The following is a 26573-nucleotide window of genomic DNA, read 5'->3' on the forward strand; positions in this document are numbered from 1 at the left end:
TCACATATAAACATTGATTAGCGAATATAAACAGAAGCTCTGAACCTGCTTGACACGCGAGAACTAACCTCATTTGTTCTATCAAAATGTCTATCATCATAGACTAGCACTAAGACCCAGAATCTGCCCTACCTAAATTTACAGTCAGGAGCCGCAACTGGGCAGTGCCATCCTCATATAAAGGTAGCTAACTGTGAGCTTCAGACCCCTCAGTGGGGAGGAGAGAAAACCCCAGTCACCTCCTTTCTGGAATAATTATGGAGAACAGAGAGAAAGAACAATTAGCCAGCTGGGTATTATAAAACAAAGCAATTAATGTTATGTTAATTAGCCCAACATCATGTAATTCTTTATCATTTGCTAATCATTTGTTAATTAGTCTGACTTTTTAATGCAGCAAATCAAGAGTGATTAATTTAAACATATTCTGGTATTTAAAAAAAAAACTGCAGAGCTGCACAGCATGGGTTTAATTCAGCTTCAACCTGTTTTACATAGTGTTTGCATAATGCAAATAGTCCATAATCACAATATGAGTCCCCTGAACAGTTACAATCGTTCGGCTTTTCCGAACACCATGCTATTTACTAGCGGCTTGTCAAGCAGTGTAAAACTGTGTCTAGAAATGATGCTGTGTGGATGAGAGAGGCCTGGCTACTCAGGCATTTCAGATAATCATTACTCATACAAGGAGTTACCTGGGAAGGAGAGCAGACTGGTTACACCTTTATGACTACTTTAAAAGGTCAACTAATGTCTGTATGTCAGAGCTGTATATGCTGGTGCTCAGTTTCAGAGTGAGAGTGACAGGGTAGGCAGTGCTACTTACAAAGAGGGGCTGCTGAACCAGGTGAGTGAGCAATTAAAGTCCAGGTGTGCTTCATCTCAATTACACCACTGCCCTGTCACATAATGACCAACCAGCCTGCCCCAGTCAGAAGCTCCAGCAGGGGAATCTGGGAAATCACAGGCCACTGCTGCCGCCTTTTTGGACAGGGGTGGGGAAGCCCTAACATGACTCTTTTACGCCCTTGAGAAACAGAAGTACAAGTGATTATCCACATAACTCTTTATTCAGTTTTAAGTTTTCTTCTTTGCCAAGCCAGCACTGAGACTGAGTACTGGCCCATGTCAATATCTGCCGAGGTAAAGCACAGAAAAGAGTAGCACATTATTATAAATAGGGAAGATTGGGGTAAGATGTGCCAGTTGGTAATTTGCATAAAAAAATGTGTTCACAAAATATAAATGTAATAGCCTACATTTTAAAGACAAGTAAACAGTCAGTAATAAAAAACGAAACAAATTAAAGGCAAAAGCACAAATAAATACAATACAATACAAATGGAATAAACAGTGCTCTTCAGGCAGGTCTAATAGTTTTGAGGTACCGAAATTTAATAAAGTAGTCTAATCAAATAAATAACACTGCATAGTCTTCATATCCTTTTTAAAGATCAAGAGCAGTGAGTTGTTGTTTTTTCTTTGTCCTTTATTGTTTGGTTAACATTACAAACGCAGACCATAAACTGTATAAAACAATGGACGTAGTGTCTGTGACGTCACCTGTGATTTCTGAAGAGCATTTTTGAAGCCTGAAGTGGGCAGAACCAGCCGTCGCCATCTTGGCAGAGCGTCACCTCTGGTCACTCCAGATAACCATTCACGAGTTCACACTTACATACAATTAGAGTGGATAAGGTTTAATGCGTATTTGGCGTGCTGTCCGGGGGGAGGGCTCCGAGCTCGGAGTTTGGCCCGAACCCAGAGTACTCCCCCTATGTAAGTGTTTAGGACTAGAAGTGTGGAGAAGGGGTGGTGGAGGGATGCTCCTAAACTATCAATGGAGTGAGGTGAGAATGCTGAATCTATATATACCTCTTATCATTGATTGCTGGGTGCACTCCACTCGTGTTAATTAACTGAACGTGCTCCTCCCAAACTTTGTTAATAAAACATCATAAAATGGGCAAAGAGACGGGATTAGCTGAGGTGCCGTGACGGCTAACAGACAGCAGACAAACGGATAGTAGTGACAGCAGCAGCAATCCACCTGTCACTCAAGTGGCCACTCCCTTCATTATGCAGAACTTTAAGGCTTAATATAATTTAAACAGATGAGTTATAAAAAAATATTTGTGTGTGCGTTCACTTAAAGTCCCCCTGTAGTCAATAATTTTAGCATTTAAAACCACTGATCTATATAGAATGGCATTATATAGATCAGTGTTTAAAACCCATCTTTGATCACCAAAATGACATATTTAAAAGTTGTTTCCTTGAAAAAAAAATGTCATGCCTTAAAATAGCTTGAATGGAACTAGCCCTTGCCTTATTTAGTATAAGTGGTTCTGTGAATCTGCAAATTAGCCCCGCCTCCACTCACTCACAGCAGCTCAGAGATCCACTCGTTGACGATCACACGTTGACGTGATTGATTGGTTACAAGGTAGTTTGTGATGTCAGAAACACCAGCGATTTCAAACCCCCTTTTTAAGACTGTCTTTGTTTCACTGCAGTTTTAAGAAGAAAATACTCAGGAATGGTTTTGACTTATGCATTTGTACATGGTTTATATTAAATGGTTTATATTACATGGTTTCATATTAAAAACACCACATAGACATACAGTATAGCCTATGTTTAGCAACAGTTAAAAAATGTATTTCCAACATTTATTTCCATCAAGAGGTGCATCTCTGTAAAGTCTACTCCAGCACATCCCAAAGACTTTCAATGAATTTAAGGTCTGGACTCAGAGGTGCCGATTCATGGGTGAAAAGGATTCTTCATGCTTCTTCCCAACCATTCTTTCACAATTTGAACCTGATGAATATTGGCATTGTCATTCTGGAATATGGCCAAGATGTGTCTTCCTACATGGTTGTTTATGAAAAACTACACACACCATCAATTAGGGTTAGAGTAACTGTTACCAAACATATTACATGCTAGAAACATAATAATCACTGCAATAATGATCCAATCATAGAGTCTTGAGCATTTGCCTATTTAAAACTAATAATATTTCACAATATTACTGTATTACTGTATTTTTATCAAATAAATCGAGCCTTGGTGAGCATAATAGACTTCTTTAAAAATCTTCCCAACCTAAAATATATTTCTATCATGGTTAAACTCTCTGAGTGTTTGGCATGGTAAAGGCCCCGATATAGGCCTACTCACAGCAAAGTTCTTTTTTGTTATTCGCTTAGGGGTAAAAAGAAGTTCGAAATATGTGAGCATCGATATACTGTTTGCGAACATCCAGACGCCACCCACAGTGCTGAGAGTGGTGTTTAGATGAATATATGTAAATATATGCTCTGCAATTCGGCACTCTAGTAAAGTCACATCATGTTTATTTACAGTATATAACACTTATAGCACGGCTTCCCAGTGTGTTCATGTTTTCACTCGCAGACGTCTGACCTTGACAGACGGGACAGAAGAAATTAATTTTCCACGTCAAAGAAGGCGAAGCTTCAGAGCACAACTACCTAGTACGTAATCGCCACGGACCAATGGTATTACAACGGTGTTTACCAGCCAGAGAGAACTTTTCCAGAAAGCTGTTTTGATCTTCCAAAAAGGACTCCAAACAAACTTCGTTTTGGCCTGATTTTGTTCGGAATGGCAGTTCGTTCTTCGATTTGAAGTAAATCAGGGCCTTAATGGATATGACAACGGAAATTTGCTACGCTGCTCCTGCTGTTATTGCTGCTGGTGCTATGGCACTTGCTACTGCCAATACATAGCCTAGATGACACACTGCTGCGTTATAATATGGCAGGCATGAATTACCTGTAGCTGATACAGGTGGAGCTGGGGAAGATGGAGGGTTTCTGAAAGTGTGCTGCAACTGCTACAGCAAATGCTGACCAAGTATTTGAAGGTTGCGTAGCGAGCTCATTGGCTACTAAAACAGCAGGAACCAATCAGCTGTGCCCTATAGAGAATGATGTGATTGCAAGCAGATTGAGTAAAGGACCATCAGCCTGGGCCATCTAGAGTTTCATGACAGAACTTTGTATATATTCAATTTACTCCACATAGTTCAACTTACCCCTAATGAGGAACAAGTTCATATTTCTATGGCCCTATTTTAATATAATTTTAGTTATTAGCTCCCATCCTGAAATGTAATCTAGGGGTAAAGGCGCTACCCCCGTCTCATTTATCCTTGCCTAGATAACAACTGGCCCACGACAGTCAAACTTGACATGTTTCTGTATGCCTGGAATTTATAAATAGACCCATGCAGTTTCACAACAAGATTCATGTATGTCATTTAATGTTAAAAATAGTTTTTCCATGTTGCAGCTCTATCCTGAGGGTGCAGAAGGTTCCACATGTTAACGTCCCACCATTCAAGCACATCTATTTTTTGGGAGTAGAACGCTCAAGGACAACGGTTAACATACGGAATGTAGATGGTTGCATATTCTGATCTGAGTGGCATATTGGACCTCTGAAAGTATTCCACCCCTGCCCTCCCTCGTGATCAAGAGCAACGCTCTGTAACCTTGAGGATTTGTTATTATGATCATGGAAACATTATAGAACCCAATCTGACACAGTGACCTTGCAAACCACAGCCATTCAGAATCCACACCCCCTGTCAGCAGAGCTACATTAGAAAAGCCCATAACACTCCCCCTTCTGCTCACTCACACACCAGCACTTACACACACGTCTACACACATATTCTCATATGTTTCCAAGCAAATGTTCATACACACACAAAAAAAAAAAACATTTAACTCCCCCATATATCCTTCTGTAAGTAAGATGGTGATAAAGGGATGATGCATGTTGGCAGAATTTAGATGGTCTTTAGATCATTATTATAGAAGAACATGAAGGCAAGAGGGAAGATTCATTCATTAAGTTGCAAGTGCAGACATGCTGAAGAAGCCAGCATGTAGTTATGACCAACCCTACACTGAATATGTGGCCATAGAGAGCTCTGCAGATTTCCACAGAATTGCTCATCATTCACAAACTTCTACTATACATCCTTATCATTTATGAGTGAATTTGGCTTATATGATAATAATTTCAGTGTAATACATTCTACCCCAATTTACACGTTTTACCATATTTAAATCCATACCCCTCAAAAATTAGAATTAAAAACAGAACAATTTTAGAGGAAATGGAAGCTATAAATCCAAAGCTCGGCCTGCAGTGATTGATTTGTCTTTCCCAAAGGAGAGTGTTAATGTCAAATACAAGTGTCCACACTAAATAAAAATAAAATCTTTTTTTTTAAAAGAAATGTAGAAATTTAGAAATGTACTTTTTTTTTTTTTTTATGTAAAAGCTTTTATACCATTTATAAGAAAACTTTAAATGCCAATAGACATTAAGGTTGAATACATGTGTGTACACATCAAAAGGACAGTTCACCTAAAAAAAATATATTTACTCACCCTGATTTCATAAAACCAAAGGTTCTTTATTGGCATCAATGGTTCCATGAAGAACCTTTAACATCCATGGAACTGTTCTATTCCACAAAAGGTTATTTACAGTGAGAAAGGGTTCTTTAGATTTTTAAAATGTTCTTCACACTAAGAAAAAAATCGATTTTAAGAACTGTTCACTGATTGTTTCTTTGGGGAACCAAAAAATGGTTATTCTATTGCATCGCTGTGAAAACTTTATTTCTTCCACGGAACACAAAAGAAGATATTTTGCAGAACACTGGTGAGTTTGGTTAACATTATACCATTATTGACCAAAAACATGTCTCAATATATCTTTGTTCATGTAGGGTAACTTAATTTATCTGAATTTTTAACCTTGACACACAGTCCTGAGGGTCTGCATGGCTCCTCTCTTTTCCGGGATTTCATTCCATTAATGAGTCCTTTTCCTTAATATGATTTTAGGACAGTCGTATCACTCTGATTATCAATGTGATTTTTCTTTTTTAAATGAACTTAATTCCAAAATTAAAAACATGCTAATCATGCTGAATTGCATTTTTGAATAAACGCCACTTAACCTTGTAAACATTCAAGAAACAAATTGCTTCATGTGTGCCACAGTGCTCTGGGAATCTCTGTGTGTTTCGCAGGCTTGTACTTCAGCAGTGAAAGGTCTGGGTGCTGTATAGTTGAGCTCGTATCAGACTAATTAGCAAAGAAAGACTCATTACAGCTCTAGAGGTCTAAGCAAACTGTGGCCCTTTTCTCATAATGATGTTGTATCCACTCCTTGAAGACACTTTACACTTTATCAAACGGATATCTGTACAGGGTTAACTCCACAGATGACTCTCTCTCTCTCTCTCACTCACACACGCAGACACACACACACACACACACACACACACAGTCTGAATCTTGTTGTCTGAATTTCATTTGGGAGAAAAAATACCTATCTATCTATTTAACGAATGAAGGTGATTGTGTGTGTCACCTGGAGTTTTTTATTCTTCCTTACCTCCACTGATGAGGCTGAACTGAATGGTGGCAGTAAGCTTGCTCTTAAATCCATCAAAGCTCTTTGTTGTCAAAAACAGCCCCATGAAGCTACCATTATTGAGACACTGTAAAGACAAGAAATCAATGCTAACCATGTTTTTATAGATTACATTTACTTTCACATTGACTTGTAAGGTTTTTAAAGTTTATATTTCACACAGAAGTGGAAAATCATACAAGTTAAGTTATAAATGAGAACATGAGTGTATGTTTTAATGTAGTTGTTTTCACGTGTTAGGGCACATGAACACTTCATGTCTCGTCTAGCCAAGCAATAACATGACAAGTCCCGGGTACTAAAGTTAATCAAACTGACTGCTCTTTAACAGAGAGAAAATGAATTGGGTCTAGGCCTACTCTACTCCATCCAGCGTCAGAAAACGCTGTAATTAGGCTATGTGTTTATTTACTTGTTTATTTTGACTGGTATTTATAGGTGTTAGTATGCGTATATTGCAATTGAATAAATGTGCTTTGGGACGTGTCGGAGAGCCGTTTGAGGTGAAATTTAATTTCGATACGTTAGTGAGCAGAGCACTGGGAATGTTGACCGTCTGGACAGCTGGGACAGCTGATCCCGTGAATGTCTTGAACCAAATCGGCTTTAATTCAGCTTGTTAACGGCAATAATTTGATGTCTAGTCGTGGAGCATGATGTCTGTTTCTGGAGGTCTGTAGAGAGTGAAGGCTGTTGATGCTTTTGAAATGACTATAATTAGAGCACATCTGGATTTCCCTTTCATGGACGTTTAGAAGTTGCTTGTGATTGACATGTCTGGTAGTTTTGCTTGGAGTTGATGGTAGGGGCAAGACAATTAAGGATATTTAATTCGTGGTTTCAAGGTTCTCGTTTCTGTTCTTAATCTAATTCCTCATAGCTCTTTAAAATGTAGTAGGCTACAAATTGTGTTCATGTGAGAGTTTGTATTGTGCACATTGACCACTGTAGATGTTCTGTATAGTGCCTGGATGTACCGTGAATCTAGTCTACAATTAAACATATTTTCTGTCAAATAATACTATTTTACTCAAAGAGCGAATTTCGTCTTCGACACGTTGAACTGTCTGAAACCAGTTTGTAGTTTTAATTATGTCCTGCGGGCGGCGCTGTCGATTAATGTGACTGATTGGAACTTCTCTGTACTGTAGCCTACAATTATAGTAGGAAAGACGGCCAGTGTTGTAAAACACATTGCAGCGCAGTCTCATCCCAAGACGTCATATAACTGACGTCTTGGGACGTCTTTTGACCATACGTCAATATCCGCCTTTTTAGGGTACCCTTAAACGTCGGTTAGATGACGTTATCGGATCCTAACTCTACCCTAGACCTAAACCTACCCCTAAACCTAGCCCTAAACCTAACTGACGTTAAAGGTAAAGCGTCAGTTGTATGACGTCCCAGGATCGTCATAAACCGACGTTTAAGGGTACCCTAAAAAGGCGGATATTGACGTATGGTCAAAAGACGTCCCAAGACGTCAATTAAGAGTATTTGGTATTTCTTTGATATAGTATCTCTTAAATATCAGGTTTAAACGGTGTGTTCGTTCACAAAGTATCCATACTGTGTAGCAGCCTAAATATTTGTAAAAAGTACAAAAAGTGGTAATGTTACAAACGTGGGCCTACTACAAGAGTGAGTTTTAAAAAACAGTTGAACTGTTTTTGCCCATGAATTGTAGAATTATTGTGGACAAATTTACAGGAATTGTTGTCTTCCGTCAATATTCTTTTTCATTTCATTTTAAGTTTTTTAATTAAAACAGGATTAAAATGGGAAACATAAGAAACAACAATAAAATAAAACAAATACATAAAACATATTCGAAACTAATGATTCTAAAAACAGAATAGTGGCATGTTTTATTAACACACTGTTAAAAAAAAGTTGCTGCCTTACATTTTTAAGTACAATCAACTTGGATGTTTAAGTAATTTCTACTTAAATTACATTCAAATTATTTTAAAAGGGGTTGAATCTTGTATAACTTACAGAAAAAAAGTAGAAAATTGCTTAACATATTTTGATGAATTAAAGCAATGTAAAAACATATTTTGCAGTGTATGGCCATTTTTTGTGGGTCAACTTTGAAAGTGTTACAACCCTCCACATCTGGTCGGCCATGATATATATTTTCTTTCTGTTAATTAACATTGATTAACATGAACACAGATCATTAATTAGAACTAGATGTGAAGTTTTACAACTTTCTTTTCCTTGTCCTATAAACGCTTTTTTACGTAGAGACTTTCAGTTGATCAGTTCGTGACATTAGATGTCAATTGTCGATAAATGGAAATATTTGTTATTATAAATTATATTTTAATGACATCATTTGCTGAAAATATATTTATGGACAAAAAGAATATTAATAAATAAGGGAGCAGCATACTGTAAATTCTTAGTTCATGAGTCCAGTGACTGTTTATGGTGGTCTTTTATAGATGCACTTATAGCAGTATTGATTTCCTTGAGCCGTACAACACTGCGAGGTGCTTGTGACACTATCAGAATGTTGCTTTTGAGGATTTGTAAAGCCATTCTCTGCTGCTTTGTGCGTTTGAACAGAGCTCCAGTGTGTGTGGGGTGCTAATCCTGTGCTATCATTGTGCTTGCCCCTGTTGTTCATCTGTCTTGAACGTGCCCTGGGGGTGCAAAGCACTGATGCCTCACCTCATTTCCTCGCTTTAATAAAGCAAGATGAATTGGACCATGGCACACACTTGTGTCGTGGTGTGATCCCTGTAATGTGGGGCATATTAAAAAATGGAATGATGATTTGAATTATGCTTCATTATGAGTATTGTTTTGAGCTCAAGTATAACTGGCAGTGAAAATGTGTCCTGAGATAGAAGTATATGTCTCACAAAGCCAGATAACATAATCAAGTGGGAGTCTGAACAGGCGTAAAGCACATGCCTATAGTTAAGTTATGACACTGACCTGCCTTTTACACTCCATTCAGTCTGCACTTGCCAGACAGTGTTTGTGTTATTGCTTCTGTCTGCATAGACTTGAATGGAATTCTTGTCAGCTATATTGTGATTGATGTAAAGCAATGTAATAACCAGTATTCAGAAGGAGCAAGTAGGATACGATGGGGCTAAAGGCCCCTTTTGAGTGTTTTTCTCACGGAACACTATATTAACAAAAACAACCACAGCAATTTCCGATTTTTCTGAAAGAGAAGTATTCGTAATTGTATTTAATGTGCAATTGTAGTGTACTTCAAATCTTAAAAGTATTTATTTTTAATTGACTTGAAGATAATATAAAATAGACGGTCATTTAAATGAGTTCACCCAAAAATGAAAAATAATTAATTACTCACCCTCATGTCGGTCCAAACTAATAATACTTTCATTCATCTTCAGAACACAAATGAAGATCTTTTTAATGAAATCTGAGAGCTTTCTGTCCCTCCAATGACAGTTCCTTTTTGACACTTCAAAAAGTTCACAAAGAGATCATAAAACTAATCCATATGAATTGAATAGTTTAGTCCAAATTTTCCGAAGAGACTTGATCGCTTTATATGATGAACATATTGAATTTAGGCATTTTTTCACATACAGTGCTGGTCGGAATTATTTGCCCCCTTGGTAAATATGATCAAAGAATTAATTTGCATTGTTAATCCTTTTGATATTTTATTAAAAATGTCTGCAACAATCTAACCTTTCATTGAAGTAAAACAATTGAAACTAGGGGGAAAATCACATTATGAAATAAATGTTTTTCTCTAAAACACGTTGGGAACAATTATTTGCCCCCTTTTATTAAAGGGGTCATATAATGCCATTTTTGTACAAGCTACTATGATTCTTTAGGGTCTAAATTAAAAGTTTGTAATGTACTTTAATTAAAAATTCTCATTAGTATTGTAAGAAAACACTTATTTTACTTGGTCAAAAACAGCTCTGTTTTCAGCACGCCGTTTCAGTGCATATGACTTTAAATGATAATGAGCTTTGCTCACTCCGCCTCTCTGTTCTGTGCGTACACCGTTTGTAACACAATAACAGAATAACCATAACGCGTTGTTCAGTATAAACGTGGGATTATGAATTATATTGAGAACACCATACATAGAAAACATGCCGTAATGTACCCTGAGTGTAAACCTTAGACGCATTCATTGTGAAATGTGCAGCTAGCGATTTGCAAAGATTCATATAAATATTAATATAAAGTTTAATAAAACGTTATACTCACTTCAGTTGTTCTATAGGTTCAGCAGGAACACGAATGGCTGGTACCGATCCTTTTTTTCATGAGCAGCTTCTTAGCAAATCCAGCTTTATACTGATCCTCGTTTATAAAGCAGTCTGCTGAGAAATGATTCGCGCAAACATGAGAGCATTGACGTTGCTCGTGGGGAATATTCCCTTCGAAAACAAACTCAGCCACTGCGTCTTCAGCGGTTCGGGTTTGGGAACATTTAAATGACTGTGTTCGTTATTACACCCAAGAACAGAACACCACAAGTGCTTAGACACCATTCTGCTCATAGACAGTGCTCCAGCATATAAACAATGACCGCGCCGGTCCGCGAAGACTATATGATTGACAGCTCCCTCACGAGTGAGGGCGGGTCTGTGTTGAAACGATGCTATCAATCAACAATCGCGGGAGGGGCTTCCGAGCGTATGACGTCACAAAATCGAACGGCTCAATTTGAGGCAGGGGAAAACATGTAAGGAGATTAAAACAAAAACACTGGATGGATTTTTATCATTTTATGATGGTTGTGTACAGGCACTGCCAACACACATTTCAGTACAATCAACTTGTAAAAGTGCATGTACCATTATATGACCCCTTTAAATACTTTTTGCAACCTCCTTTTGCCAAGATTACAGCTCAGAGTCTTCTCCTAAAATGCCTGATGAGTTTGGAGAACACCTGACAAGAGATCAGAGACCATTCCTCCATACAGAATCTAGTCCAGATCCTTCACATTCCCAGATCCATGTTGGCGCTTCTTCTCTTCAGTTCAGCCCACTAATTTTCTATAGGGTTCAGGTCGGGGACTGGGATGGCCTTTGCAGATGCTTGGTTTTGTGCTCAGTGACCCATTTTTGTGTTGATTTTGATGTTTGTTGGACAGATGAAACAAACAAAAAAGGAGCTTTTTGGCAGCAAACACTTAAGTTGGGTTTGGTTCATACAGGGATACAAAAGTACCCCATGTGTAAAATGAAACACTCTGCTGTATCTTTAATGCTGTGGGCCTAATTTTCTGCCAGAGGTCCTGGACATCTTGCTCAGATACATGGCATCATGGATTCGAACAGGACAATGATCCAAAAACAAACATCAAAATCAAAACAAAAATGGGTCACTGAGCACAAAACCAAGCATCTGCAATGGCCATCCCAGTCCCCGACCTGAACCCTATAGAAAATGAGTGGGCTGAACTGAAGAGAAGAAGCGCCAACATGAATCTGGGTATCTGAAGGATCTGGAGAGATTCTGTATGGAGGAATGGTCTCTGATCTCTTGTCAGGTGTTCTCCAAACTCATCAGGCGTTATAGGAGAAAACTCAGAGCTGTAATCTTGGCAAAAGGAGGATGCAAAAAGTATTTAATAAAAGGGGGCAAATAATTGTTCCCAATGTGTTGTGGAGAAAAACATTTTATTTCATAATGTGATTCCGATAATGAGGTTCATTCTGGTGTTACACAGCACGTTTGAGCTTTCGCAAGAACCAATGAGGTTCATTCTGGTGTTACACAGCACGTTTGAGCTTTCGCAAGAACCAATGAGGTTCATTCTCGTGTTACGCAGCACGTTTGAGCTTCCTCAAGAACCAATGAGGTTCATTCTGGTGTTACACAGCACGTTTGAGCTTCCTCAAGAACCAATGAGGTTCATTCTCATGTTACGCTGCACGTTTGAGCTTCTGCAAGAACCAATGAGGTTCATTCTCGTGTTACACAGCACGTTTGAGCTTCCTCAAGAACCAATGAGGTTCATTCTCGTGTGTTATGCAGCACGTTTGAGCTTTCTCAAGAACCAATGAGGTTCATTCTCTTGTGTTACGCAGCACGTTTGAGCTTCCTCAAGAACCAATGAGGTTCATTCTCGTGTTACGCAGCACGTTTGAGCTTCCGCAAGAACCAATGAGGTTCATTCTGGTGTTACACAGCACGTTTGAGCTTCCGCAAGAACCAATGAGGTTCATTCTCGTGTTACGCAGCACGTTTGAGCTTCCGCAAGAACCAATGAGGTTCATTCTCGTGTTACGCTGCACGTTTGAGCTTCCGCAAGAACCAATGAGGTTCATTCTGGTGTTACGCAGCACGTTTGAGCTTCTGCAAGAACCAATGAGGTTCATTCTCGTGTTACGCAGCACGTTTGAGCTTCCGCAAGAACCAATGAGGTTCATTCTCGTGTTACGCTGCACGTTTGAGCTTCCGCAAGAACCAATGAGGTTCATTCTGGTGTTACGCAGCACGTTTGAGCTTCCGCAAGAACCAATGAGGTTCATTCTCGTGTTACACAGCACGTTTGAGCTTCCGCAAGAACCAATGAGGTTCATTCTCCTGTTACACAGCACGTTTGAGCTTCCGCAAGAACCAATGAGGTTCATTCTCGTGTTACGTTGCACATTTGAGCTTCCTCAAGAACCAATGAGGTTCATTCTGGTGTTACACAGCACGTTTGAGCTTCCTCAAGAACCAATGAGGTTCATTCTCATGTTACGCTGCACGTTTGAGCTTCTGCAAGAACCAATGAGGTTCATTCTCGTGTTACACAGCACGTTTGAGCTTCCTCAAGAACCAATGAGGTTCATTCTCGTGTGTTATGCAGCACGTTTGAGCTTTCTCAAGAACCAATGAGGTTCATTCTCTTGTGTTACGCAGCACGTTTGAGCTTCCTCAAGAACCAATGAGGTTCATTCTCGTGTTACGCAGCACGTTTGAGCTTCCGCAAGAACCAATGAGGTTCATTCTGGTGTTACACAGCACGTTTGAGCTTCCGCAAGAACCAATGAGGTTCATTCTCGTGTTACACAGCACGTTTGAGCTTCCGCAAGAACCAATGAGGTTCATTCTCGTGTTACGCAGCACGTTTGAGCTTCCGCAAGAACCAATGAGGTTCATTCTCGTGTTAAGCTGCACGTTTGAGCTTCCGCAAGAACCAATGAGGTTCATTCTGGTGTTACGCAGCACGTTTGAGCTTCTGCAAGAACCAATGAGGTTCATTCTCGTGTTACGCAGCACGTTTGAGCTTCCGCAAGAACCAATGAGGTTCATTCTCGTGTTACGCTGCACGTTTGAGCTTCCGCAAGAACCAATGAGGTTCATTCTGGTGTTACGCAGCACGTTTGAGCTTCCGCAAGAACCAATGAGGTTCATTCTGGTGTTACGCAGCACGTTTGAGCTTCTGCAAGAACCAATGAGGTTCATTCTCGTGTTACGCAGCACGTTTGAGCTTCCGCAAGAACCAATGAGGTTCATTCTCGTGTTACACAGCACGTTTGAGCTTCCGCAAGAACCAATGAGGTTCATTCTCCTGTTACACAGCACGTTTGAGCTTCCGCAAGAACCAATGAGGTTCATTCTCGTGTTACGTTGCACATTTGAGCTTGCGCAAGAACCAATGAGGTTCATTCTGGTGTTACACAGGACGTTTGAGCTTTCGCAAGAACCAATGAGGTTCATTCTCGTGTTACACAGCACGTTTGAGCTTCCGCAAAAACCAATGAGGTTCATTCTCTTGGTACGCAGCACGTTTGAGCTTCCGCAAGAACCAATGAGGTTCATTCTCTTGTTACGCTGCACGTTTGAGCTTCCGCAAGAACCAATGAGGTTCATTCTCGTGTTACACAGCACGTTTGAGCTTCCTCAAGAACCAATGAGGTTCATTCTCATGTTACGCTGCACGTTTGAGCTTCTGCAAGAACCAATGAGGTTCATTCTCGTGTTACACAGCACGTTTTGAGCTTCCGCAAGAACCAATGAGGTTCATTCTCGTGTTACACAGCACGTTTGAGCTTCCTCAAGAACCAATGAGGTTCATTCTCATGTTACGCAGCACGTTTGAGCTTCCGCGGGAACCAATGAGGTTCATTCTCTTGTTACGCTGCACGTTTGAGCTTCCGCAAGAACCAATGAGGTTCATTCTCGTGTTACACAGCACGTTTGAGCGTCCTCAAGAACCAATGAGGTTCATTCTCGTCTGACGCTGCACGTTTGAGCTTCTGCAAGAACCAATGAGGTTCATTCTGGTGTTACACAGCACGTTTGAGCTTCCGCAAGAACCAATGAGGTTCATTCTGGTGTTACACAGCACGTTTGAGCTTTCGCAAGAACCAATGAGGTTCATTCTCGTGTTACGCAGCACGTTTGAGCTTCCGCAAGAACCAATGAGGTTCATTCTTGTGTTACGCAGCACGTTTGAGCTTCCGCAAGAACCAATGAGGTTCATTCTCGTGTTACGCAGCACGTTTGAGCTTCCGCAAGAGCCAATGAGGTTAATTCTGGTGTTACACAGCACGTTTGAGCTTCCGCAAGAACAAATGAGGTTCATTCTGGTGTTTCACAGCACGTTTGAGCTTCCGCAAGAACCAATGAGGTTCATTCTCGTGTTACACAGCACGTTTGAGCTTCCGCTAGAACCAATGAGGTTCATTCTCGTGTTACGCTGCACGTTTGAGCTTCCGCAAGAACCAATGAGGTTCATTCTCGTGTTACGCAGCACGTTTGAGCTTCCGCAAGAACCAATGAGGTTCATTCTCGTGTTACGCAGCACGTTTAAGCTTCCGCAAGAACCAATGAGGTTCATTCTCGTGTTACGCAGCACGTTTAAGCTTCCGCAAGAACCAATGAGGTTCATTCTCGTGTTACACAGCACGTTTGAGCTTCCGCTAGAACCAATGAGGTTCATTCTCGTGTTACGCTGCACGTTTGAGCTTCCGCAAGAACCAATGAGGTTCATTCTCGTGTTACGCAGCACGTTTGAGCTTCCGCAAGAACCAATGAGGTTCATTCTCGTGTTACGCAGCACGTTTAAGCTTCCGCAAGAACCAATGAGGTTCATTCTCGTGTTACGCAGCACGTTTGAGCTTCCGCAAGAACCAATGAGGTTCATTCTCGTGTTACGCTGCACGTTTGAGCTTCCTCAAGAACCAATGAGGTTAATTCTCGTGTTACGCAGCACGTTTGAGCTTCCGCAAGAACCAATGAGGTTCATTCTCGTGTTACGCAGCACGTTTAAGCTTCCGCAAGAACCAATGAGGTTAATTCTCGTGTTACGCAGCACGTTTGAGCTTCCGCAAGAACCAATGAGGTTCATTCTCGTGTTACGCAGCACGTTTGAGCTTCCGCAAGAACCAATGAGGTTTGTTCTCGCGCATCAAGAAGGTTCAGAGCTTCTGTTCATGTTCGTTGATCAATATTTATATGTGAATAAAGGCCTACATTTAAGCTAATCTGTTCATCTGGGATCCAGTCTCTTCAGAAAATGTCATTCATATGGATGTTCATATGATCATTTTATGATCTCTTTGAACTTTTTGAAGCGACAGTGGTAGTTGTGTGGACTGTCAATGGAGGAAGAAAAATCTTTCAGATTTCATTTAAAATATCTTCATTTGTGTTTTCTAAGATGAAAACACTGTCTTACGGGTTTGGAACCATGAGGGTGAGTAATTGATGACAATTTTTTATTATTTTTGTGTCAACTAAGCTTTTAATTAAGTGTTTCTTAACACACCTAATAATACACAAATAAGTTTCAATAGAAATTAAAGTAAATTAAAGTATATTTTAGTTTACGATGTATGCTTGTCAGTATTCGGCAGCAGATTTTAACCATATTTCAAAGACAACAGCAGTAACTATGAAATTACATATAAAGATGTACTGAAGTCCTATATGTCTAAAATATATAGTTCAAATAATTGCATTTAAAATATTTTTTAATACAATAATAATACATTTTCATATTTCAATATTTAATGTAATAAGCAATTAAATGTCTGAAAACATTACATCCAGTTCACACTTAAGGATTATTTTATAGTAATTTTTTCTATATTAAGTACTCTTTTTAAAAGTATGCTACTTCTTTTTCACAAGGGTAAACAGCTGTTTGTCTCAATGCACTGCAAGAGTTTCCCGATCTGACGGCATTGTGCACAATGACGAGGTTCATTGCTGTTCATTTGATCTTTATAGTTGTATGTAGCTAATAAGATATTTTGAGAAAAGTGTTTACGGTGATTTCAAATTTTGTTTTAGTGAGATCCATTTTTCAGTAACTTTTAAACAGGTGTAAGGATAGAATTTGGTGTAAAGGCTCAGTTAAGGGACTAAATGATTCACTGCTGCCAAAATAAATCATCAAAACTGCTGTTAGGTTTTAGGCAGTTTGAAGCAAAAGAGGCAAATGCAAAATACCTGTAGTGCAACTGATTGTTTTCTATAATTGGGAAGGAATAGATTTGTTGTGGAGGATGTGCAGTGTGCTCACATTGCACGATGGAGAGTCATTAGGGAAATAGCAACAATGCAGCTCTGATGCACAATACTGTGCTGAAAACAACATGCAGAGTTCTTATAAAATACTTGATTGACCACAAATGATTACAGAAAACTGTTGGACTAGTTGCTAAAGTGGTTCTGAATTAATTATGCATTTAAATATTGTGCTATTTCTTATTAACAAATGATGTTTCTCCATAAACATAAAAAAAATGTGATGATCATGTACTTTCTCAAGTTCATGTTCAGTACATATTACACAGTATATAATCCATGTGTAGACCTTTTGCGGTGAGTGTAAGGATACAGAGCAGCCTTAACTCAGTGGTTATTGACTGGTATAGTGTGGAGCCCTGAGCACTGGTTGACTGAGATAGATCAATCTTTGTGCTTAGTCCCGAGCCTCAGGGAGAACCAGCTCTCCCCAGTCACGCTTGACCAGACCTTGAATGGCTCTGATCTGCTATCATCAGGGGATCATTTAAAGGTTAATCAATTGATTTCAAATAGATCTCATAATTTGAAATCGAAGGTCAGGCTTTTAATAGCCGTGTGTCTATGACCAAAACAATTTGAGAGCAAATTAAACATATATATGAAAGTGAGCCTATGCCCTTTCCTAATGCGACTGGATCAGAGAGAGGGAAACAGCGACTCATGTTTTCATTGGGAGAAGCGAACTGTGCCGAATAAATTATAGCTGACATTTGGATCTTGATGAAAAGGTTGAGCCTGAGACACAGTAACTAAATAATGTTGAATGGTCAAATGCTGCAGGCAACTTTTCAAAATCCATTTCCCCTGCAAAACTGCAGCGAGTAGCAATAAGAGGTCTTTAATTGGTTTGCCCACTGAGTAAACCTTTCTTAGATGCGGGGCATTTTCTCCGGGCCTCCGTCTGCATGTATGCTAGGCTACACAATTAAAAGCATGTATTGGGCCGTCGCAGTCTCCGGTTTAAAGCACAGAACTCCTCTGCATGTTATCTGCCGTTATTGTCCCGTTCAGAAGGTCTTCGGGGTCTGTCAGTGTTTCTGGGCCTTTCTTAATTTAGCCCACGGTAACGCTCCCCTTCGCTTCTACATAATGGATGATTCTGCACTCCACCATGCAGGAAAGGTTTAATTAAATCATATTCCAATCATAATCCGTGTTGTTAATTAAACTGGATAATTTATAAGTACAAAAGAGGGTATTTATTAGCTGCTCTGCGGTGCGGCGTATTAGAAAGCACCCCCATCCCCCATCCTCTCCCTGTACTATTGATGCCTTCACATGATTGATAATGGAACGGTGACTGCTGTACTATTTGTCTAATGGTGGTGCAATTAAATCCCCTTGTAAATGACCCATGCCTCATTTCATCCTAATCTATGGAATTTTGATTGAATTTGTCAGCGTTAATTGAAAAATACTGCTATTTAATGTCTGCATTGCAGTTGCGGATCAGCCTGTCTTTAATGAGACCGTGTCCTTGTGACCCTGGGGAGGGGGTGAGGGGATTGCCCTTGATTTGGCATGGAGGCAGAGGTGGGGGCTCGGGTCATGGTTTTTAGGGTGCACGAATGTCCCCAAAGATTAGGACTAATCACCAGCGTGAACGGAGAAAACGGGCGCATTCCTTTTAATTATGTGGACCAAATGATGCTCACATGGACAAAGATTTTACAAATATGGAGACACATTTATTGATCAGTGATTCCACTGAATAATTCATTATTTAATCCCCCTCCCCCATTAAACATTGACAATTCCATTATTATTATTTTTTTTGTTTTTTTATTATTATTATCCAGGGTTTTGGAATTGTGCCTGCCTACTGGCGAATGATTTAACATGTATAAAAGCTTTATCTGAAGAAACGTCAGAGAATTATAGGTTTTCATTTTCATACTTCTTTATGTATTTATGCAGAGCTGATTGTTTACAGATGTGAAGAACACAGTGTATGTGCGGGTGAGGGTTATTAACTGCTGATTCACAGATCATAATGTGTCTGAAATGAGATCTTTTGATGACTGCTATAAAGGGCAGTGTCTCATGTCATTATGAACAAGCCAATGTCAGTGTCATCTCCAGGGCCGTCGCTAACGGGGCGAAATGTGGGGACGATTCTAGGGACCCCTGGAACGGTAAAATATTTATTTTACATTTACAAAATGACATCTCAGAATATGCATGCACTGTGGCCAAAAGGATGGTTTTTTCATTAACTGTCTGGAATACAAAAAATAAAATAAAAAAATCAGCAGGACCATTAGATGCCAAAATACACATCAGATCACATCTCACATCACATGATTCTTGTTTTGACTGTTTTGGAATGTGAGACTGTGTTAGTGACGTTCTAATTTAAGAGACAGCAGCCAGCGCTCGCGGCTCAGGCGCGTCAGGACAGTTCCACAGAAACGGATGAAACTGGACCAATAGCAAGCGCAGAGTCGCGGTGGGCGTGGCCAGAGCGCATGGTGGAGACGCTTAAACCGAAGGAGCGTAATTCAAACTCACACTTCAGTAGATGGTCACAGCTGATACTGCGAGTGCGAGGAGCAATTTATTGTGACTTCCATCAGGTCGGAATGAAAAGCGGCCAAGCAGAAGGGACAAGGACGCTGAAATAACTCAAGGGAGGACGATAAAGCTCATCTGAGATGCTCGACCTTCTTCTCGTCCAGACATTTCTCAGCAAGGGATTTGCGTCGTTTGTTTGTGTTTTAATGCACTTGTCTCGCTCTGTTCCTATAACGAAGAAAATCAGTTTGGCACTGAACTAAGTCGAAACAGATGCAACGGTTTTACGAACTGCGCATACAGAGAGACATTCGCAGGATTACCAAAACCTCAGAGAGTGTCAGTGTATGACACTGTCCAGCAGTGAGATCCTCATCTGAGAAGCACAGGGGAGACAGCTGCTCCCACAGACTTCAGGACTTTATAAACTAGCCATATACGATCATATGAGTGCAGCTTACAGTACACCGTTCATGATGATGCAGCGTCCGGTGGGAAGCACCACTGCATTCAGCATTGACTCGCTCATCGGAGGTCCGCCGCAGCCCAGTCCGGGACATTTCGTGTACACGGGCTATCCCATGTTTATGCCCTACCGGTCAGTGGTGCTACCTCCTCCGCCACCGCCACCTCCTCCAACTCTTCCTCAAAGCGCGCTCCCCGCGACCCATCCGCACCACCCGATCCCGGGCTTACCCAGCGGGTTCTGCTCCAGTCTGGCGCAGGGCATGGCGCTCACATCCACGCTAATGGCCACGTTACCCGGCGGCTTCTCCAGCTCGCCGTCTCAGCAGCACCAGGACGCGGCGAGGAAGCTGAGCTCTCAGTCCATTCACGCCATGTTTGAGAAATCTCAGGATATTCGTTTGGATGGAGAGGATGGGAAAACGTTCCCAACGAAAGATTCAACGACCCTTCCATCATTTCACGACTCGCACACCTCTACAGGTGAGATAAAGCCAGCCTTCAGAACTCTTCACACTTTCAGAGAGGGTGCATTGTTGTGAATAGGGTTGCATTGAACTAAGTCCTTATTGCTTTGAGAAGTCTTTAAAAAATAATATTTGAAGAGCATGCAAATCTGATCATGCCATGCATGTTAAATAAAAGTAAAAACAGACCCATAGTTGTTACTGATTCTTGTGTTCTCAAATTTTAAAATGTAAAAAAAAAAAAAAAAAAAAAAACTTAAAATAATTATAAACATTTATCATTCCGATGTCATAAGTTTTATTTTTACTGCTTTCTAAGAAGCAAATTGTGTATGTCTGCTTTAGGCCTTTACGCTAAAATTAATTTTGTCACTTAAAATTCAGTTTATCGAGTTGCAGCGAGAAATGTGGGACGGAAATAATTATATAAAATCTCCCGGAGATAAAATGTCATGATTGTGGGATTTCAGTGACACACACGTGAATTAAAGGCCCAAATCAAGTTTTCCAGGGAATAGTGCCTGAGGCCGAGCTGCCATCAAGGACTAAATTAGTTCATTTTAATTGAGGGATCGGAGGGCCAGCGGTGTTTAAATGTCCATAAAACTGTAAGCAAAATTCACTGTCGCCTGGATCATTTATATGTAGGCAGAGAAAAATAAATGTAGTCCAGCATTATTGTAATATAGCCAACCATGTCTGCAACGTAAAGAAAAAGGACATTAGCTGAAGGGACAATTTGATATTGAAATCTGAACTTATATATATTTTTAAAAAGGTATATGTAAAATAATGCATGTTTTAAAAAAAAGCCAAATGATCTCAAGAGATGCAGAAGGGGGGAAACTTTTAGGCCGGTTTGTTTTGAGGTGTGCAAACTACTTTCCTAAGAGATCCATCACCGTGCGTAATTGCGCGTAAAAGTGGCAGCAATAAACAGGAAGAATGTGTTGCGAGACAAGACTAGGTCAGATTCTCATGAAAACACACAACTTGTTCCCCCGACCACACTAGTCAAAACTAAAAACACAAATGACCTCACAACAGATACATTTAGATGTTTTCTTCTGATAACAGTTCTCAAAGTAATTCTGCTTTTTATTTCATTCCCATAGTGCGAGGTCACAGCAAAGACGACGCGAAGGAGGACGAGTGTCACAGGAAAGATGAGAGCTTCTCCATGGACAGTGATTTAGATTACAGCTCCGACGACAACGGGCCCGGGAACGCGATGTGTCAGAAGGAAGATGGAGACGGCAACGGAGGACTGGACGACGGCGTCCACGGTGGGAATGGGGCGGGAAACACCACGTCCACCGGGAAAAATCGGAGAAGGAGGACGGCTTTTACGAGCGAGCAGCTCTTAGAACTGGAAAAGGAGTTTCACTGTAAGAAATACCTATCCCTCACAGAACGCTCACAGATCGCCCATGCCTTAAAGCTCAGCGAGGTGCAAGTCAAGATCTGGTTTCAGAACCGGAGAGCCAAGTGGAAACGTGTCAAAGCGGGAAACGTGAACTCCAAAACCGGAGAGCCATCCAGAAACCCGAAAATTGTGGTGCCCATTCCGGTGCATGTTAGTCGGTTTGCAATACGCAGCCAACACCAACAGTTAGAACAGGCCAGACCTTGATACACTAGAGGACCAAGACAATTCTGAGAAATCTAAATATAACCAAACTGTTCTTGAGGAACCCAGGACACGCAGCCTATATATATATAGTTTTCGTTTAAACTACAGAGTTGTGCAAACGGGGGGGAAAGAAAGCAACAAACTCCGTTTGAACGAAAAGGTTCAAACTAAGAACTACTGGGAGGGAGAAACTGCTGCCTGTTTTATTTCCAACTTTGGACCAAATCACGAACAAATTTTAGTTCTTGAATTTCCACTATGTAGCCTATTTAAAAACTTAATCAGTTTTTTGTTTAGTTTTGTGTGACTGTCTAGTTCACGTGTTTTTTGCAGAGATGAATATTATCCTAAAAGGAGCACTTCTGGTCTCTGCTGAAGAACACAATATAATTCAATTAATAGTAAAATTAACACAATTCCCTCGAATTTATAAAAACAACCTGTTTAAATATCAGGGGCGTCGGACTGGGGGTAAAACCAGTACTGATTACCAGGGCCCCAAGGGGAGAGAGGGCCCTTGAAAAGTCTGGAATATATTTTATTTGGAACATGGGGGCCATCAGGACTGCCTATGCATAGGGCCCGGGATCTTGTGCTACGCCCCTGAATATGTGCTTTTTATTTGTTATGGTAAATAGCCTTTATTTAATTTTTTTTCTTGCATTTATTTCCCTTTTTCTGTAACCTCTTCAGACGTCACGGGCACGTTGCTAATTTATTTAATATTGTGAGAAGAAAAAAAACTTGCTAACGTTTCATGAGTTTACTGACTTCAGAATATTGTGTGGATTAAAGCTGGACCATAAATAATTGTTTTAAAAAAAATTGTCCTTTTTTATTTTTTAAATGCAACACGTAAGTCACACTATTCACTGAAGTGCGCGTGAGGGGGAAATAACCTAAACTACATCATCAATTCAAATACATTGAGTGGGCTAAACTTGTTTCTTTGCATTATTTGTGCAACTTTTGTCTTTATAATTTTTTTCTTTATAATTTGTAGCAATATTTTAAACATAAGTTAATAATAATTACTGCTAATAATGGTATAGTATTGCACCTGCAGAACGGCTTCCGCTTGCGCCATCTGTTCCGCGCGGTCTCTGCTCTGTTAGTACAGATGATCTGAAATCATCGAACCTCGTCAGGTTTGAATCGGGTGTTGTGACAGGAGGGGGTGTGGTTCATGAATATTTTTCAGGGTCACGATGAGGGATACAACCTCGTGTCAGCCTTGATCTCCGGCCGGCGTTGACCTGCCTTATTTTATGGGCTACCTCGACGAAAAGTAACGAGCCTATTCGTCACACACGGGGCACGTCGGGAAAGATTGAGACGCAAATGTAAATCAAAAATAATTTCGCAAACAGCCTCTGCTGTATATGCAATTGATCATAGTGCAATAATTTAAACCTCGCAGCTCTTGAAATTTCTATATTTTATGTTCATATTTTTTTCCATAGGCCTACTCATTTCGACAAATTGCTCATAGGTCAATTCAAACCTCTTTTAAAAAAAGTACACCAATTTTAATAGTTTATTTATCAATATAATCATATAATATTAGCTAATTTTGCATTTGTGTCTGCATGCAAGCTTGTCGAAATATACATTATTCTCAACCAACGCTACAGGTTTATATTATAGTTTCCAAATTCGACAGATTAATAATAGTTTTTTTTTTACAGCATAGGCCTACTTAAATTCTACAGTCCTGTTATTTTCTCCAAACTTGACACATTCATTACAGTCATTTAAGAACATAATTTATTGAGATATAATTAATAATATAAGTAGAATTTGTAATATATATCATAGGTAACCTTTTTATTAGTTTAGAAAACATTTATTTACCTTATTATGAATACGATTTGAAAAAAAATATTTTTTTAAATCAAGTAGAAATTAGTAAATACTTGGAAAATGAGAAAAAAGATTCTATTAACATTCTTACTGTGTCCATGTTACAAGCAATATGTAATTATAATTGATTACTTTATATGATAACAAAAACAGTTTCATTACAGTCTGCTGTGCAAAATCAAAACACATTAAGTACTTTTTTGTAGTAATCAGCATGTACCTTTCTATAGAGTAACATGAAAAATGTAACATGAAACAAAAAGTTATGTGGTTAATAGACTCAAGTTTCATAATTAAACTGGAGTTCTAATTTTTCTTCCTAGAGAAATTGAATTATTGTTGGTAGTAGATTTATTGTTGTGTGCAAGTGCAAGTCCTGAGCATCGCAATAGATCAGACATCATCAGTGCCTCATCATCACTGACACACACACACACCAGTGTAAACAATTGAAATGTGCTGGTCTGAATGATGTTGGAAAATAGACAATGCTTTCATATACATTTACATGAAAACTGGGCAGAAATTCATTTTATAAGGAACCGTGACGAGAGAGAGAAAGAGAGATCTGACAATTACCTAAACTCTAATGAATTTTTGTGAAAATTGTAATCAAGGCTGTCCGTAGTGTCTGACAGATAAATGGGCCCGCGGGGATGGGCTCGGGCCGCAGCTTTTCACTCCAGCTTGTCCCTCCTGCACTAAATTAACAGCGTCAAATGAACCTCCAATGATTAATCCTGACGGAGAGCACTGGCTGCAGAACCAGTGAGAGCACTGGAACACACACATATGCTGGAAGTTTCTGTGTTCAACCACAAAGAGAACACTAATGAGAGAATGACAAATACTTTCTTTTTTTTACTTCTGTGATTTTGTAACATGAAACATTACTCAAAGTAATTTTCAACAGTTTTTTATTAAATTAAAACCTTTTTAAATTATGACCAACATAATTGTAATCATAATGAGAGATTAAGATTAGTTTAAAGATTTTTTTTAAAGATATATCTAATTAGGCGGACAGAAAAATTCCAATATTATGATTTTATAGTAACAATCATAACTGCTATTAATAATTAAGCATGTTTTTTCAATGAGCATCAAGCAGTCAGTTTGTGCTCGTGAGTTATAATACCACCAGTTTAACCAATTTGAAAAGAGCTACAGGGAGGAAATCACTTACAAATCATACACACATATGTATGATATTTACAGATTCTGTGTAAAACAAAAATGTTTACAAGACAAAACAGAATTTTGAGGTAAGTACAATTTCATGTCTGGGTTATAATTGGAGTTGATATCATATTAATTCACGTTAAATGACAGAACAGGTGTCATCAGATTCATGTTCAACTTGCTATAAAACAAATTATATATATTATATGTTAAATACATTTTTAGAAAGTTTCATGGTTTGGGTGGGAAAAAAAAACAGGGAATATACTTTAGCATTTTCCACAAAACAGGACAGTAGGATTTGACAATTGCGAGAGACTAACACACACACACACACACGTTGTATCCCCTTACACTAAACCTTCCATCACAGAAAACTTTCTGCATTTTTACATTAAAAAAACATCACTCGCTTTTTTTCCTTGTGGGGTCTGACCAAATCAAAATGTTTACATCTTACTATCTTTGTGGGGACATTTGGTCCTCTCAAATTAGGTTAAGGAAGAACACACACACACACACACACACTGATTGCTCATGTTTTAAAGGGGCATTCCATAGACATAATGATTTTTATACTGTACAAACTGTATATTCTCTCCCCTAACCCTAAACCATACCCATCACAGAAAACATTCAGCATTTTTAAATTTTCCAAAAGTCATTAGTGTTTAGTGCGGTTTTCCTCATGTGGACCAAAAAAATGTCCACACAAGGACAAGGATTTCAGATATTGCCATCTTTGTGGGGACATTTTGTCCCCATAACGTAGGGTTTACCAGGACCACACACACACACCTGTTTTATGCACTTATTTCATTTGCCATTTTCATTGAATTTCCTATAATTGGCCATTTAGAAGGAAAGTGTTTACAGTAAAATGAAGATGGGGTGATGATGGTTATGACAGTTTGAATTTATGCATGCATTTTAAAACGGCCATGTTTTCTATTAGTGTTTCACCCCACCTCGGAACTGATGATGAAGCACAGCACTCTTTGCACTTGACATTAATTCACACAATTTAAGCATGAGTAATAGATTTATTAACTATAATTTGTAGCAGAGAAATACGGGATTCCATCAAAGATAAGACACTGAGCTACAGCAGTTAAAACAGAAGGCATTACAACACACCCGTCTCTGTACGGCAGGATTAGAGAGTGTGACTTTTCCGGCTCTTTCTCTCTGAACATTTGGATTATCATCACAACATGATGGTGCAGCTCACGCCTCATTTCAGGGCTTCTCTAGCATTTCTAATGCCATTATTGTGTGTGTGAGAGGGACACACACACACACACACACATATCATGATAGATGAACAGCTCTGTTAATGCACTGAACCAGTGCTGTGCCTCATTGGATTTCTAAGTGGAACTGATTTATGATGAGAGATGATCAGACTAGATCTGGACAAGATGCTTCAGGGTTTTGTGGTTCTGGACCACCACTGA

The 26573-nt window shown here is 39.5% G+C and overlaps 1 protein-coding gene across 1 annotated transcript; it reads left to right on the forward strand.

The window, feature by feature from the left end:
* Positions 1–19482: 19482 nt before the first annotated feature.
* On the forward strand, positions 19483–22238 carry gbx2 (gastrulation brain homeobox 2). Its single transcript, XM_056233594.1, has 2 exons — positions 19483–20454; positions 21554–22238. The coding sequence occupies exons 1-2, from the start codon at positions 19953–19955 to the stop codon at positions 22069–22071; spliced, it is 1020 nt and encodes a 339-aa protein (XP_056089569.1). The 5' UTR covers positions 19483–19952; the 3' UTR covers positions 22072–22238.
* The last annotated feature ends 4335 nt before the right edge of the window (positions 22239–26573 follow it).

This window comes from Rhinichthys klamathensis, unplaced genomic scaffold (assembly GCF_029890125.1).
Source record: "Rhinichthys klamathensis goyatoka isolate OS25496 unplaced genomic scaffold, OSU_Roscu_1.1 h1tg000372l_1, whole genome shotgun sequence".
Lineage (NCBI taxonomy): Eukaryota > Metazoa > Chordata > Actinopteri > Cypriniformes > Leuciscidae > Rhinichthys > Rhinichthys klamathensis.